The sequence below is a fragment of the Neovison vison genome, chromosome X (genome assembly GCF_020171115.1).
Source record: "Neovison vison isolate M4711 chromosome X, ASM_NN_V1, whole genome shotgun sequence".
Taxonomy (NCBI): Eukaryota; Metazoa; Chordata; class Mammalia; order Carnivora; family Mustelidae; genus Neogale; species Neogale vison.
The window spans coordinates 75,445,845-75,461,575 of NC_058105.1; the positions used below are offsets into that span (position 1 = coordinate 75,445,845).

A 15,731-nucleotide genomic window follows, 5' to 3' on the forward strand; every position below is an offset into this window, starting at 1 on the left:
ATAATAATCTCTGATATGGTGGGGTAAAGTATTCAATTAATTATTATTAAATGTAAAGCATTTAAAAGAATTCCTGGCACATGGTCAGAGCTATATGAGTGTTAGCGGTTTTGGATTGGCTTTCTCACCCCCTGTAACTCAGAGCCAGAGACTATATAAAGTGGACCCATAAACCAAGTGACGCATAAAGCAAGCCACCACCTTCCCTTTTCACTAGCTCCCTATTTTTTGTGTTATGTATCCACAGACTTCCCACCATGGATTGCCAAGAAAATGAGTACTGGGACCAATGGGGACAGTGTATCACCTGCCAAGTGTGTGGACCTGGACAAGAACTCTCTAAGGTAAGTACCTCTGATCAGGATACTTACTTCTGTCATATTCTAGGACTCAGCCTCACAACTGAGTGGTTCCACAATTAAGGGAGTCATTAACCTGTGGCTAATCCAGTTTAGCAGACAAAACATGGAATCCAAAGATTATGATAATAGCAGTGACAGTGCCAACAAAAAGTCCACTTGACAGGATCAGGGTTAGGGGAGGATTCCATGAGATAATGGCATATATCAAGAGCAAACATGGAATGCAGAGACCTAAGAAGACTGTTTAGCATTAGGGAAATCTGTCAACTAAATTAGGGCCCACCCTCTTGGGATTCAGGAGCCATATGTCAGGTCTGATCTGATACAGAGGTACTTCAGATCAGGTAGCAAAGGAAAGCCTCTCTAAGGAGGTGTATTCTGGGGACAGAATATAGCTAGTACAGAATCCCAAGGTGGGAATGAACTAGTTATATACAAGGAAAAAGAAGAAGGTTAGTGCAGCTGATGTAAAGTGAAATAGAGTGTGGTACACAATGAGGTTGTAGAAAAAGGTCTGGGCCGAACCATGTGGAGTCTTAAAATCTATGATGAGAAATTTTCATTTTTTCCCTAGCTACACCAGGTACCCTTTGAAGGGTTTTGATTAGAAAAGCGACATGATCCTATAAGTAAAATAAAATACAGTTATTTAGCCCACCTTCCTATCTCTTTATTTCTCATCTTCTTCAAGGTAGAAAAATTAGTCTATCTATCAAACTGCTGTTACCAAACTTTTAAAACATGACCCATGATGAAATGTACATTTGTGTATTTCAACACCACTAGAAAGCTCAGAGAAAACAAATGAGATGCAATGTTGTGTTCCTGCAAAAGCTTTATACATAAACAGATTGTACTTGTATAGCAGTCTGTACCTTGTAAAGGACTTTCATGTGCATTGTCTAATTTGGCTCTAAGTCCCACCAAGGAGGTATTAAGAACCCCATTTTAGATTAGGATACTAAGACTCAGATGATGCATGACTTTCCCAAAATCAAAATGGCTCAGTAAAAATAAACATGAGCCAGATAAACAAGGGTTTGAGTCTAAGCTTTGCTATGAGGGAATTAGTTTATCTCTGACTCAATTAGGATGTGCTAAGTTAAAAGTAACATAAAGCAACAGTAACTTGAATGCTAAACACATTTATTTATGTAATGAAGTCTAGAGGTCAGGAGACTGTGTTTGGTTGAGCAGATCAACAATGCTTTCAGGGACCCAGGCTCTCTTTATTCTTCATCTTCGGTATCTTGTTTTGTCTTCATGCTTGTGTCCTCTTTTGCCATAACTCAAAGCATCACATCTTCACAGCATAGTCAAAGTCAGGAAGAAGGGGCAGGGACAAACTAGCTTGACTTTTATTAGGAAAGAATTATTTTCCTAGAAACTCCTCAGAGTAGATTTCTCCTTTTATCTTATGGGTGCAAATTCGATGTTGTATCTCTAAACTCCAAGAAAGGCTAGGAAATGAGTACCTGGCAAGTGGTAATGGGATTACCAAGATTAACTAAGGCCATCAAGAATCAGTTCTTGAGACTGGTTACCTTGCAAGTGAGAATGAAATCAATGTGCTATTAATAAATAAGAAAATGGGCAATAACGTTTAGATAAGCAGCTAACATCATCTGACACAGCCTTGTTTTTACAGTTACGTATATTTAGTTTTAAAATTTACTCATATGGATTGTAAACATTATTATAAATAAATCTTTACAGAAAATCAACAATATTTCCTCAGGACATATTTCTACAAGTATTATTACTATGCAAATTTATGTACACTGTTTAGAAATTCTTGAAATATATTAGCAGATAACACTTCTGAATTTTTTTAATAATGTCCATTACAATTATAATTATTTTCAAAAGTACATGGATTTCTTATATTCCAAAAGCCAAATCACACATAAACAATGCATGTTTCTATCATCTATTAATTTTATATATTCCTTTGTAATTTAAAATTACTAATTTATGAGAACTTTATATTATCTTACCTTTTTTTTCTATTTGATGGGGAAAATTTTTTTGAGTTTATTATCTATTTGCATTTTCAATTCTGTGAACTATTTCAGATTGTTTTACTCTTCATTGTTTATTGTTTCTTCTTTTTTATTGTGTTATATTAGGCACCATACAATACACCATTAGTTTTTTGTTATATGAAAACAAGATTCATTGTTTACATATAACACCCAGTGCTCCATGTAATATGTACCCTCCTTAATGCCCACCACCAGACTCACCCAACCCCTCATCCCTCTCCTCTCTAAAATCCTTAGTTTGTTTCTCAGAGTCCATAGTATTGTGATTCATCTCCCCCTCCAATTTCTTCCCCAATCCCTTTTCCTTTCCTTCTCCAAATGTCCTCCATGTTATTCCTTAAGTTCCACAAGTGAAACCATATGTTAATTGACTTTATCTATTTATTACTTACGAGTTTAAGGCACATCAGTAGGCAGACAATATAGCAGCATATGGAGTGTTTATTAAACCTTTTATATAAGATTTTTAAAAATCAGAAATGGTTTCAAATATTGTCACATTTTATCAACATTTGTTGACAATCTCATCTATTCTCCCCTTAACATGTTAATTCGATTGTATATATTAATAAATTCTAAATATTGAAATATCTTATATTTTTAGGATAAGCCCATTATGATTGTGATTTTTGGTTGCATATCATTTTATGTTTTATAAATTAATAAGTTATCTATAATAAATAAATACATTTATAACACTATCAGCATCAGAATTTATGTAAGAATTATGCTAGCTGGATTCTCATATCAGATAAATTAGATTTTAAACTAACGACTGTAGTCAGAGATACAGAAGGACACTACATAATTCTTTTATTTTAAGATTTTATTTATTTACTTGACACAGAGAGAGAGATGACAGGTAGGCAGAGAGGCACGTAGAGGGAGAGGGGGAAGTAGGCTCCTCACTGTGCAGAGAGCCCAATGCGGGGCCTGATCTCAGGATGCTGAGATCATGACCTGGGCCGAAGGCAAAGACTTAACCCATTGAGTCACCCAGGCACCCCGACACTACATAATTCTTAAAGGGATTATCCACCAAGAAGATCTAACAATTTGTTAATTTGTATGCCTCCAATATGGGAGCAGCCAATTACATAGGAAAACTGTTAATGAAGATAAAGAGTCATATTGATATGAATACATTAATAGTAGGAGATCGCAACACCCCACTCTCAGTAATAGATCATCCAAGCAGAAAATCAATGAAGAAACAAAAGCATTGAGAGACACATGGGACCAGATGGACCTCATAGATATATACAGAGCATTCCACCGTAAAACAACAGAATACTCATTCTGCTTGAGTGTGCAAGGAACCTTCTCCAGAATAGACCACATACTGGGTCACCAGTCAGGGATCAACCAATACCAAAAGACTGAGATTATTTCCTGCATATTCTCAGATCACAATGCTTTGAAACTGGAGCTCAACCACAACGAAAAGTATGGAAGGAATTCAAATACCTGGAAGCTAAAGACCACCTTGCTTAACAATGCTTGCATCAACCAGGAAATAAAAGAAGAACTGAAACAATTCATGGAAACCAATGAGAATGAAGACACTTTAGTTCAAAACCTATGGGATACAGCAAAGGTGGTCTTAAGGGGGAAATATATAGCCATCCAAGCCTCCCTCAAAAAAATGAAAAAATCCAAAATACACCAGCTGTCTTTACACATTAAAGACTGGAGAATCAAAAACAAATTAAGCCAACTCCACACACAAGAAGGGAAATAATCAAGATTAGAGCAGAGATTGATGAGATAGAAACAAGAGATACAGTAGAATGCATCAATGAAACTAGAAGCTGATTTTTTGAAAGATCAATAAGATCAATAAACCATTGGCCATACTAATCCAAAAGAAAAGAGAGAAAGCCCACATTAATCATTAATAAAATTATGAATGAAAAGGGAGAGATCACAAGTAACACCAAGGAAATAGAAACAATCATCAGAAATTATTATCAACAGTTACATGCCAATAAGTTAAGCAACCTAGATGAAATGGATGCATTCCTGGAAAACTATAAACTTCTGAAATTGAACCAGGAAGAAATTGACAACCTAAATAGACCAATATCTAGTAATGAGATTGAAGCAGTGATCAAAACCTCCCAAAAAACAAGAGACCAGGACCTGAAGGATTCCATGGGGAATTCTACCAAACTTTCAAAGAAGAAATAACTCCTATTCTCCTGAAGCTGTTTCAAAAAATTGAAGCAGGAGAAAAATTTCCAGACTCTTTTTATGAAGTCAGCATTACCCTGATCTCCAAACTGGGCAAAGACCCCCCCAAAAAGGAGAATTTCAGACGAATATTCATGATGAATATGGATGCTAAGATGCTCAACAGGCTCGTAGCTAATAGGATCCAACAGCACATTAAAAAGATTATCCACCATGACCAGGTAGGATTGATCCCTGGGCTGCAAGGATGGATCAACATTGGCAAATCAAACAAAGTGATAGAAGAAATCAATAAGAGAAGAGAGAACAACATGGTCCTCTCAATTGATGCAGAAAAAGCATTTACAAAATCCAGCATCCATTTCTGATTAAAATGCTTCAAAGTTTATGGATAGAGGGATATCATCTTCATCCTCATTATTATCCTCAATGGAAAAATCTGACAGCCTTCCCTTTGAGATCAGGAGCACAACAAGGATGCCTACTCTCACCACTCTTGTTCAACATAATATTAAAAGTCCTAGCAACACCAATCAGACAACAAAGAGAAATAAAAGGTATCCAAATTGGAAATGAAGAAGTCTAACTCTCCCTCTTCACAGATGACATGATATTTTATATGGAAAAAATAAAAGACTCCACCCCCAAACCACTAGAACTCATACAGCATTTCAGTAATGTGGCAGGATACAAAGTCAATGTACAGAAATCAGTTGCCTTCTTATACACCAACAATGCAAATACAGAAAGGGAATTTAGAGAATTGATTCTGTTTACATAGCACCAAGAACCATAAGATACTTGGGAATAAACCTAACCAAAGAGGTAAAGGAACTCTACTTGAGGAACTAAAGAACACTCATAAAAGAAATTGAAGAAGACACAAAAAGATAGAAGATCATTCTATGCTCTTGGATTGGAAGAATAGACACTGTTAAAATGTCTATACTGCCTAGAGCAATCTATACTTTTAATGGCATTCCGATCAAAATTCCACTCGCATTTTTCAAAGAGCTGGAGCAAATAATCCTAAAATTTGTATGGAATCAGAAGAGACCCCGAATCACTAAGGAAATGTTGAAAAACAAAAATAAAGCTGGCGGCATCACCTTACCTGATTTCAAGCTTTATTACAAAGCTGTGATCATCAAGACAGCATTGGTACTGGCATAAAAACTGACACATAGACCAGTGGAACAGAGTAGAGAGCCCAGATATGGACCCTCAACTCTATGGTCAATTAATCTTTGACAAAACAGGAAAAAATATACAGTGAAAAAAAGACAGTCTCTTCAATAAATGGTGCTGGGAAAACTGGACCGCTATATGTAGAAGAATGAAACTCGACCATTTTCTTACACCGTACACAAAGATCAACTCAAAATGGATAAAAGACCTCAACGTGAGACAGGAATCCATCAGAATCCTAGAGGAGAACATAGGCAGTAATCTCTTTGATATCAGCCACAGCAACTTCTTTCAAGATACGTCTCCAAAGGCAAAGGAAACAAAAGCGAAAATAAACTTCTGGGACTTCATCAAAATTAAAAGCTTCTGCACAGCAAAGGAAACAGTCAACAAACAAAGAGGCAGCCCACGGAATGGGAGAAGATATTTGCAAATGACAGTACAGACAAAAGGTTGATATCCAGGATCTATAATGAACTCCTCAAACTCAATCCACATGAAACAGGCAAACTCTCAAAAAATGGGCAGAAGATATGAACAGACACTTCTCCAATCAAGACATACAAATGGCTATCAGACACATGAAAAAATGTTCATCATCATTAGCCCTCAGGGAGATTCAAATTAAAACCACATTGAGATATCACCTTAACCAGTTAGAATGGCCAAAATTAACAAAACAGGAAACAACATGTGTTGGAGAGGATGTGGAGAAAGGGGAACCCTCTTCCACTGTTGGTGGGAATGCAAGTTGGTGCAGCCTCTTTGGAGAACAGTGTGGAGATTCCTCAAGAAATTAAAAATAGAGCTTCCCTATGACCCTGCAATTGCACTCCTGGGTATTTACCCCAAAGACACAGATGTCGTGAAAAGAAGGGCCATCTGTACCCCAGTGTTTATAGCAGCAATGGCCACAGTCGCCAAACTGTGGAAAGAACCAAGATGCCCTTCAACGGATGAATGGATAAGGAAGATGTGGTCCATATACACTATGGAGTGTTATGCCTCCATCAGAAAGGATGAATACCCAACTTTTATAGCAACATGGAAGGGACTGGAAGAGATTATGCTGAGTGAAATAAGTCAAGCAGAGAGAGTCAATTATCATATGGTTTCACTCATTTGTGGAGCATAACAAATAGCATGGAGGACAAGGGGCATTAGAGAGGAGTAGGGAATTTGGGTAAATTGGAAGGGGAGGTGAACCATGAGAGACTATGGACTCTGAAAAACAATCTGAGGGGTTTGAAGTGGCGGGGGGGTGGGAGGTTGGGGTACCAGGTGGTGGGTATTATAGAGGGCACGGCTTGCATGGAGCACTGGGTGTGGTGAAAAAATAATGAATAATGTTTTTCTGAAAATAAATAAATTGGAAAAAAATTAAAAGTAAAATAATTGTGCTAGTTGGGTAAAAATGATTAACAGTATTGATATACTTCTAATTATAAACCTTGTTAGTTTGCGGAACCACGTCCTTTGAGATAATTACCTTTGCCACGTAATTAGTAAAGAAGATTCTCAATATAATTTTTTCATTATACTTTATTTGTTTAAAGTTTCTAGAAAACAGCTCATTCCTTTAATCAAGAAGTTATTATTGAGGATAATTTGATAGTGTTTTTTAAAAAAATTTTTAAAAGATTTTGCTTATTTATTTGAGAGAGAGAGAGAAAGAGAGAATGCCTGGGGGAGGGACAGAGGTAGAGAAATAAACAGAATCCCTGCTGAGTAAGGATTCCCCATGTAGGGCTGGATCCCAGGACCCTGAGATCATGACCTGAGCCAAATCCAAGAGTCAGAAACCTAACAGACTGTGCCACCCAGGTATGCCCCCTAAAAAATAGGAATAAATTTAGGTGAGGAGGGGAAAGTGTTCTGCACTGAAAACTATAGAACACTGATGAAAGAAAGTGAAGAGAACATATACAAATGGGAGGATATTTCACATTCATGGATTGGAAGAATTCATATTGTTAAAATGCCAATACTATTGAAAGTGATCTATAGATTCAATGCAATCTTTATCAATATACCTATGACACTTTTATAAGAGTAGAAAAAAGTACTCATAACATTTCTATTGAACCACAAAAGACCCCAACTAGTCAAAGAAATACTGAGAAAGGACAAAGCAGAAGGTATTGTGCTTCCTGATTTCAAGTTATACTATAAAGCTTAGTCATCAAACTGTATTTTACTCCTGCAAAAATAGACATATAGACCAATGGGACCAAATTGAGAGCCCAGAAACAAACATAAATATATAAAGTCAACTAATATTTGACAAGGGATCCAAAATACTCAATGGAGGAAAGATGGTCTCTTCAATAAATGATGCTGCGATAATTGGATATTCATATGTATGAGAATTAAACTGAACCCATGTCTAAACACCACTCACAAAAATTAACATTAAATGAATAATGTTAAATGTAAGACCTGAAACCATTAAACTTCTAGAAAAAAACATAGAAATAAAGTGACTTGATGTGGGTCTTGGTAATGACTTTTTTTTAATGTGATACCTAAAGCACAAACAATAACCACCACCACAGATAAGTTGGACTATATCAAACCAAGAAGCTTCTGCACAGCAAATGAAACCATCAACAAAGTTAAAAGATGACATAAGAATGAGAAAAATACTTGCAAATCATATGTCACAAGGAGTTAATAACAAAATATATGAAAACCCATATAATTCAATAGCATAGTAATAGCCCAATTAAAAATGGGCAAAGATGCTGAACAGACATTTCTCCAAAAAGATATGGTTTTGAAAGTACAAATCTTTTGCCACTTTGGTCAAGTTCATTCCTACATATCTTACATATCATATCTTTTTATCATATCTTCCTACATATCATATCTTTTTGGTGCAATTGTAAATGGGACCATTTCCTTGATTTCTCTTTCTGCTGCTTCATTATTGGTGAATAAAAGTGAAACAAATTTCAGTATATTGATTTTATATCCCACAACTTTACCCAATTAGTGTATCAATTCTAGTAATTTTTTGGTGGAGTTAGATTTTCTGTACAGAGTTATCATGTCATCTGCAAATAATGAAAGTGTGACTTCTTCCAAATTTGGATGGCTTTTATTTATTTTTGTTGTCTGACTGTTGAGACTAGACATTCTGTTACTATGTTAAATAACAGTAGTAAAAGTGAACATCCCTGTCTTATTCCTGAACATATAGGTAAAGCTCTCAGTTTTCCCTTTTGAGGATGTTATTAGCTGTGGCTTTTCCATATATCACCTTTATTCCATCTATCCCTACTTTGTTGAGGGTTTTTATCACAAATGGATGTTATACTTTGTAAAATGCTTTTTCTACATCTATTGAAAGGATCATATGTTTCTTATCTATCACTCTGATTTATGGATATTAAACCACTCCTGTAGCCCAGGAATAAATCCCTCTTGATCATATTGAATGATTCATTTAATGTACCATTGGATTCAATTCGCTAGTATTTTGTTGTGAATTTTTACATCCATATTCATCAGGGATACTGGCCTGTGTTCATTCCACTTTGTAGTGGAGTTTTTGTCTGGTTTTAGAATCAAGGTAATGCTGGCATGAATTTGGAAGTTTTCCTTACATTTTGGGGAAGGGTGTAATTTGAGAAAAATAGGTGTTAACTCTTCCATAAATGTTTGGTAGAATTCTCCTGGGAAGTCATCTAACCCTGAACGTCTGTTTGTTAGGAGATTTTTGATTACTGATTCCATCTCTTTGCTGGTGATCAGCCTGCTCAAGTTTTCCATTTCTTCCTGTTTCATGTTTTAGTAGTTTATATGTCCTTAGGAATTTATCCGTTTTTTACAGATTGTCCAATTTGATGGCATATAATTTTTCATAATATTCTTTTATAATTTTTTGCATTTATGTGGTGTTATTTGTTATTTCTCCTCTCTCATTTGTGATTTCATTTGGGTCATTTATCTTTCTTTTTTATAAATCTGTCTAGAGGTTAATCAATCTTACTAATATTTTTTAAAGAACCAGCTTCCAGTTTTATTGACCTGTTCAAATTGTTTTTGTTTGTTTTTTCCCCTCTACATTATTTAATTCTGCTCTAATCTTTATTATTTCCCTTCTTCTGTTGTCATTAGGCTTCATTTTTTTCTTTTTCTAGCTCTTTTAAGTGTAAGGTTAAGTTACTATGTGCTTCTTGAGGTAGGCCAGTATGCTATATACTTTCCTCTAAGTACTGTTTTTGCTGCATCCCAATGGTTTTGGACCATCGTGTTTTCATTTTCATTTGTTTCCATGTATTTTTAAATCTCTCCCTTAATTTCCTCATAGACCCATTCTTTCTTTAGTAGCATGTTCCTTGACCTCCTTGTATTTCTTTTAAATTTTTTTCTCTTGTGGTTGACTTCAAGTTTCTTCACAGCATTGTGGTCAGATAGTGTTCATGGTATGATATTAGTCTTCTTGTACTTGTTGAGGACTGATTTGTGGCATAGTATGTGATCTAGTCTGGAGAGTGTCTGCTGTGCACTTGAAAAAAATGTGTATTCTGCTGATTTAGGATGGAATCTTTGGAATATATCTCTTATGTCCATCTGGTCCAATGTGTCATTCAAAGTCATTGTTTCCTTATTGATTTTCTTAGATGATCTGTCCATTGATGTAAGTGGGATGTTAAAGTCCCCAATATTATTTTATAATATCAATGAGTTCTATGTTTATAATTAATTATTTTACATAATAGAGTGCTCCTATGTTGAGGAAAATATTTAAGCTTGTTAGATCTTCTTATTGGGCAGTCCTCTTTATTATGATATAGTGTCCTCCTTCATCTCCTGTTACATTCTTTGTTTTAAAATCTAGTTTACCTGATACAACTATTGCTATTCTGACTTTCTTTTGATGTTCATTTGCATGGTAATTGATTATCCATCCGTTTTCAATCTTCAGTGTCTTTATGTCTAAAATGAGTCTTTTGTAGAGAGCATATACATGGGTCTTGTTTTTTTTTCCCCAATCTGCCACCCTATGCCTTTTAATAGCAGCATTTAGTCATTTACATTCTGAGTAATTATTGATAAGTATGTATTTAGTGTCATTGTATTACTTGTTGTTGTTTCTGGAGATTTTTCTCTGTTCCTTTCTAGTGTTAGTTACTTTTGGTCTTTCCTTACCACTCAAAGAGGCCCCTTCAATATTTCCTGCAGGCCTGCTTTAGTGGTTAGAAACTCCTTTAGTTTTAATTTGTTTGGGATGTTTTTATCTCTCTTTCTCTTCTGAATGTTAGTCTTATTGTATATGGTATACTTGGCTGCAAATAGTTCCCATTCAGCACATTGAATATATCATGCCACTCTCATCTGACTTGCTAAGTTTCTGTGGAGAGATCTGCAGCTATCCTTAGGAGTCTCCCTTTGTAAATCAGGGACTTCTTTTGTCTTGATTCTTTTACCACTTTTTATTATACTATATTTTTTTCAGATTTAATTATAATATATCTTGGTGTTAGCCTGCTTTTGTTGATTTTCATGGGAATTCTCTGGGCCTGCTGGATTTGTACGTGTGTTTCCTTCTGCAGATTAGGGAAGGTTTCAGCTATAATTTCTACCCCTTTTTCTCTCTTTTATTCTGAGACTCCTAAAATATGGATGTTCATACATTTGATGGAGTCACTGAGCTCCCTAAGTCTGCATTTGTAGTCCAAAATTTGTCTTTCCATTTTTTTTGTTCAACTTCATTACTTTATATAATTCTATCTTCTATCACATATATGTTCCTCTGCTTCCTCCATCCTTGTGGTCATTATGTCCAGTGAGTTTCTAATCTTAGTTATTGTATTTTTCATTTTGACCAAATTTTTTTACCTCTTTTATCTCTGCAGTAAATGTCTCCCTGATGTCTTCCATGTTTTTCTCAAACTCAGCTAATATCCTTTTGATTGTTGCTTTAAATTCTTGATCAGGCATGTTACTCATATCTGTTTCAATTTGATCCCTGGCTGTGATGTCTTCCTGTTTTTTTTTTTTTTTTTTGGAATGAATGCTTCCATTTTTGGCATTTTATCTAGGTCTCTGTGTTCTTCTCTGTGTTAGGAAAACCTGTTACATTTACTGATCCCAAGAGTAATGGCTTTATAAATAAGAGGCCATATAATATCCAGGGCCTGTTACTTAGTGTCTCTGGTGTGTGCTGTGTGCACTCTGCTGCTGTGTTTTGGTTTCTCTACCCCTCAGGTCAGTCATCTGCAGAGTTTCTCTTTACCTGCTCTGGGGAGTGTGTGACCTTGGCCAAAGAGTGGCAAGTTTTAACTAGGTGTGCTCTGGTCTGCTTGTTAAAAGAGAGCTGATGCTATTTCCACTAGAACTGAAGCTTTGCAGAACTCTGGTTAGTAGACATAGTGCCTCTGGTGGTTTGTTCTGGTCTTCTTGGAGAGGGGCCCTCTGTGCTGGTTACTAGGCACAAATTTGCCCAAGAAAAGCAGTAGAAATAGACAACAGGAGTAAAAATTTGGTTTAAGCATGTTAGGCAACCAATGTTGGCCCCATACTGTTTACTGAAGTTGGCTTATAATGAGGGGTGAGGGAAAGAAATGGCAACAGTCAGCTCCTTTGTCCCTGGACAGGGGAGTCCATGCTTGCTGCTCTCAGGGAGCTACTTTAAGAGGAACCAATAATTTCCCCTTATGTATCATAAGCATTTATCAGATCGCTGACTTCATACTGTCTCTGGGTCACTTGCTTGTCCAGAGTAGAACAGCACAACTTTGTCTCTAACATAACTAGGCCTGCTGGGTTTTAAAATTCTATGAGTGTGAGGACCTAAGCTGGTCCCCTGGAAAGGCTCTTGCCTTACAGAGACTAATGCAGGTTTGATCCAGAAGTGCAGCCATGATAGAGTTCAGAGGCATGGATTTGAAGCAAACATGCCAAATAACCAATGTATGGGTTAGCTGCCCTTAGCAACTGTCTCTGAACCTATGCTGGGTTGGGGGGAGATGGTGCCTGCTGTTTCTTTTGTCCCCATAGAAGCAATGCCACCTCTCACAGATATGCTTCAAAAAGTACGAACAGAGGCACAGAGAACCCGCCTCAAAATCAATAAAAATAGGTCCACAACCCATCATCTAATGTAAAACTTACAACTTTTAGTGACAATAAGAAAATCCTGAAAGCAGCTTGGGACAAGAATTCTGTAACATACAATGGTAGAAATCTTAGATTGGCAGCAGACTTATTCACAGAGACCTGGCAGACCAGAAAGAACTGGCATGATATATTCAGAGCACTAAATGAGAAAAACATGCAGCCAAGAAATACTATATCCAGGTAGGCTGCCTTTGAAAATAGAGGGAGAGATAAAAAGCTTCCAGGACAAACAAAAATTGAAAGAATTTGCAAACACCAAACCAGTCTTACAGGAAATATTGAAAGAGGTCCTCTAAGCAAAGAGAGAACCTAAAAGTAGTAGACCAGAAAGGAACAGAGACAATATACAGTAACAGCCACCTTACTGACAATATAATGGCACTAAATTCATATCTTTCAATAGTTACCCTGAAGGCAAATGGACTAAATGTCCCAATTAAAAGACGCAGGGGAAAAAAAACAAAAACAAAACAATACCCATCAATATGTTTTCTATAAGAAACTCATTTTAGACCCAAAGACACCTCCAAATTTAAAGTGAGGGGGTATACAATGCTTTACCATGCTAATGGACAACAAAAGAAAGCTGGAGTGGCAATCCTTATATCAGGTAAATTAAAGATTTTAAGCCAAAGACTATAACAAGAGATGAGGAAGGACACTATATCATACTAAGGGTCTGTCCAACAAGAAGATCTAACAATTTTAAATATCTATGCTCCTAACATGAGAGCAGTCAAGTATATAAACCAATTAATAACACAATCAAAGAAATACATAGACTATAATATAACAATAGTAGGGAACATTAACACTCCCCTCACTGAAATGGACAGATCATCCAAGCAAAAAAAAAAAAAAAAAAAAAAAAAAAGCGAAAAAAAAACAAAAAACAAAACAAAACAACCCCCCCACACACACACAAGGAAATAAAGGCTTTAAATGGCACACTGGACCAGATGGACACCACAGATATATTCAGAACATTCCATCCCAAAGCAACAGAATACACTAGTTCACATGGAGCATTCTCCAGAATAGATCAAATCCTGGGTCACAAATCTGGTCTCAACCCGTACCAAAAGATTGGGATTATTATCTGCATAGTCTCAGACCACAACACTCTGAAGATAGAGCTCAATCACAAGAGGAAAAGTGGAAATAACTTAAATACATGAAAGCTAAAAAGCATCCTACTAAAGAATGAATGGGTCAACCAGGAAATTAAAGAATTTTAAAATTCTTGAAAACAAACAAAAAGGAAAACACAACTGTTCAAAATCTCTGGGACACAGCAAAGGCAGTCCTAAGAGGAAGCTATATATTGAAACAAGACTTTCTCAAGAAAAAAGAAAGTCTCAAATACACAACCAAACCCTACACAAAGGAGCTGGAGAAAGAACAGCAAAGAAAGCCTAAACCCAGCAGGAGAAGAGAAATAACAAAGATCAGAGCAGAAATCAATGAAATAGAAACAAACAAACAAACAAAACAGTAGAACAAATCAACAAAACTCGAAGCTGGTTCTTTGAAAGAATTAATAAGATTGATAAACCCCTAACCAGACTTATCAAAAAGAAAAGAGAAAGGACACAAATAAATAAAATCATGAATGGGAGTGATCACAACCAACACAAAAGAAATACAAACAATTATAAGAACATATAATGAGCAACTCTACATGAACAAATTTGACAATCTGGAAGAAATGGATGCATTCCTATAGACATGTAAACTACCATAATCGAACCAGGAAGAAATAGAAAACCTGAACAGACCCATAACCAGTAAGGAGATTGAAACAGTCATCAAAAATCTCCAAACAAACAAAAACCCAAGGCCAGATGGCTTCTCAGGGCAATTCTACCAAACATTTAAAGAAGGATTAATACCTATTCTCCTGAAACTGTTCAAAAAAATAGAAGTGGAAGGAAAACTTCCCAACTCGTTATATGAGTCAAGCATTACCTTGATCCCCAAACCAGACAAAGACCCCAACAAAAATGAGAATTCCAGATCAATATCCTTGATGAACATGAGTGCAGAAATTCTCATCAAAATACTAGCCAATAGGATCCAACAGTACATTAAAAGGATTATTCAGCACAGCCAAGTGGGATTTATTCCTGGGCTACAAGGTTGGTTGAACATCTTCAAATCAATCAATGTGATACAATACATTAATAGAAGAAAGAACAAGAAACTTATGATACTCTCATCCGATGCTGAAAAAGCATTTGACAAAGCACAGAATCCTTTCTTGATCAAAACTCTTCGAGGTGTAGGGATAGAAGGTATATGCCACAATATCATCAACACCATCTATGAAAAACCCACAGCAAATATCATTCTCAATGGGGGAAAAATGAGAGCTTTTCCCCTAAGGTCAGGAGTGTGCCAGGGCTGTCCACTATCACCACTGCTATTCAACAAGTACTAGAAGTCCTAGTCTTGGCAATCAGACAACAGAGACATCCAAATCAGCAAAGAAGAAGTCAAACTCTCACTCATTGTGTTGGTGCCCGAGCGGCTTGAGGCAGCGGTGGCCAAGGCAACGAGCGGGCACAGCGGTCTCAGCGGAGCCCAGAAGCATCACCGCGGCTGCTCCGGCTCCACGCTGGCCCTGCACACAGCCCAACCCGCCGCGCATGCGCCACAAGCCGCTCGGGCACCGACATCTCCCCCTTTTCTTTTATATTAGGCATGCAAGGCAGGAGATAGTGCCTGTCTTAGGTTGTCAGCTGCCATGAACATGCTTACCTGTCATCGGATAATTCCCCCTGGTTGGAGAACTCCTGGCTTAGGTTGCTATGTG

At 36.6% G+C, this 15,731-nt stretch overlaps 1 protein-coding gene across 1 annotated transcript in view; it reads left to right on the top strand.

The window, feature by feature from the left end:
- Window positions 1–257: 257 nt before the first annotated feature.
- EDA2R (ectodysplasin A2 receptor) overlaps window positions 258–15,731 on the top strand; it is a 57,994-nt gene continuing 42,520 nt past the window's right edge. The window contains 1 exon segment of the mRNA XM_044234822.1: window positions 258–344. Coding sequence (XP_044090757.1) covers window positions 258–344 — 87 coding nt within the window.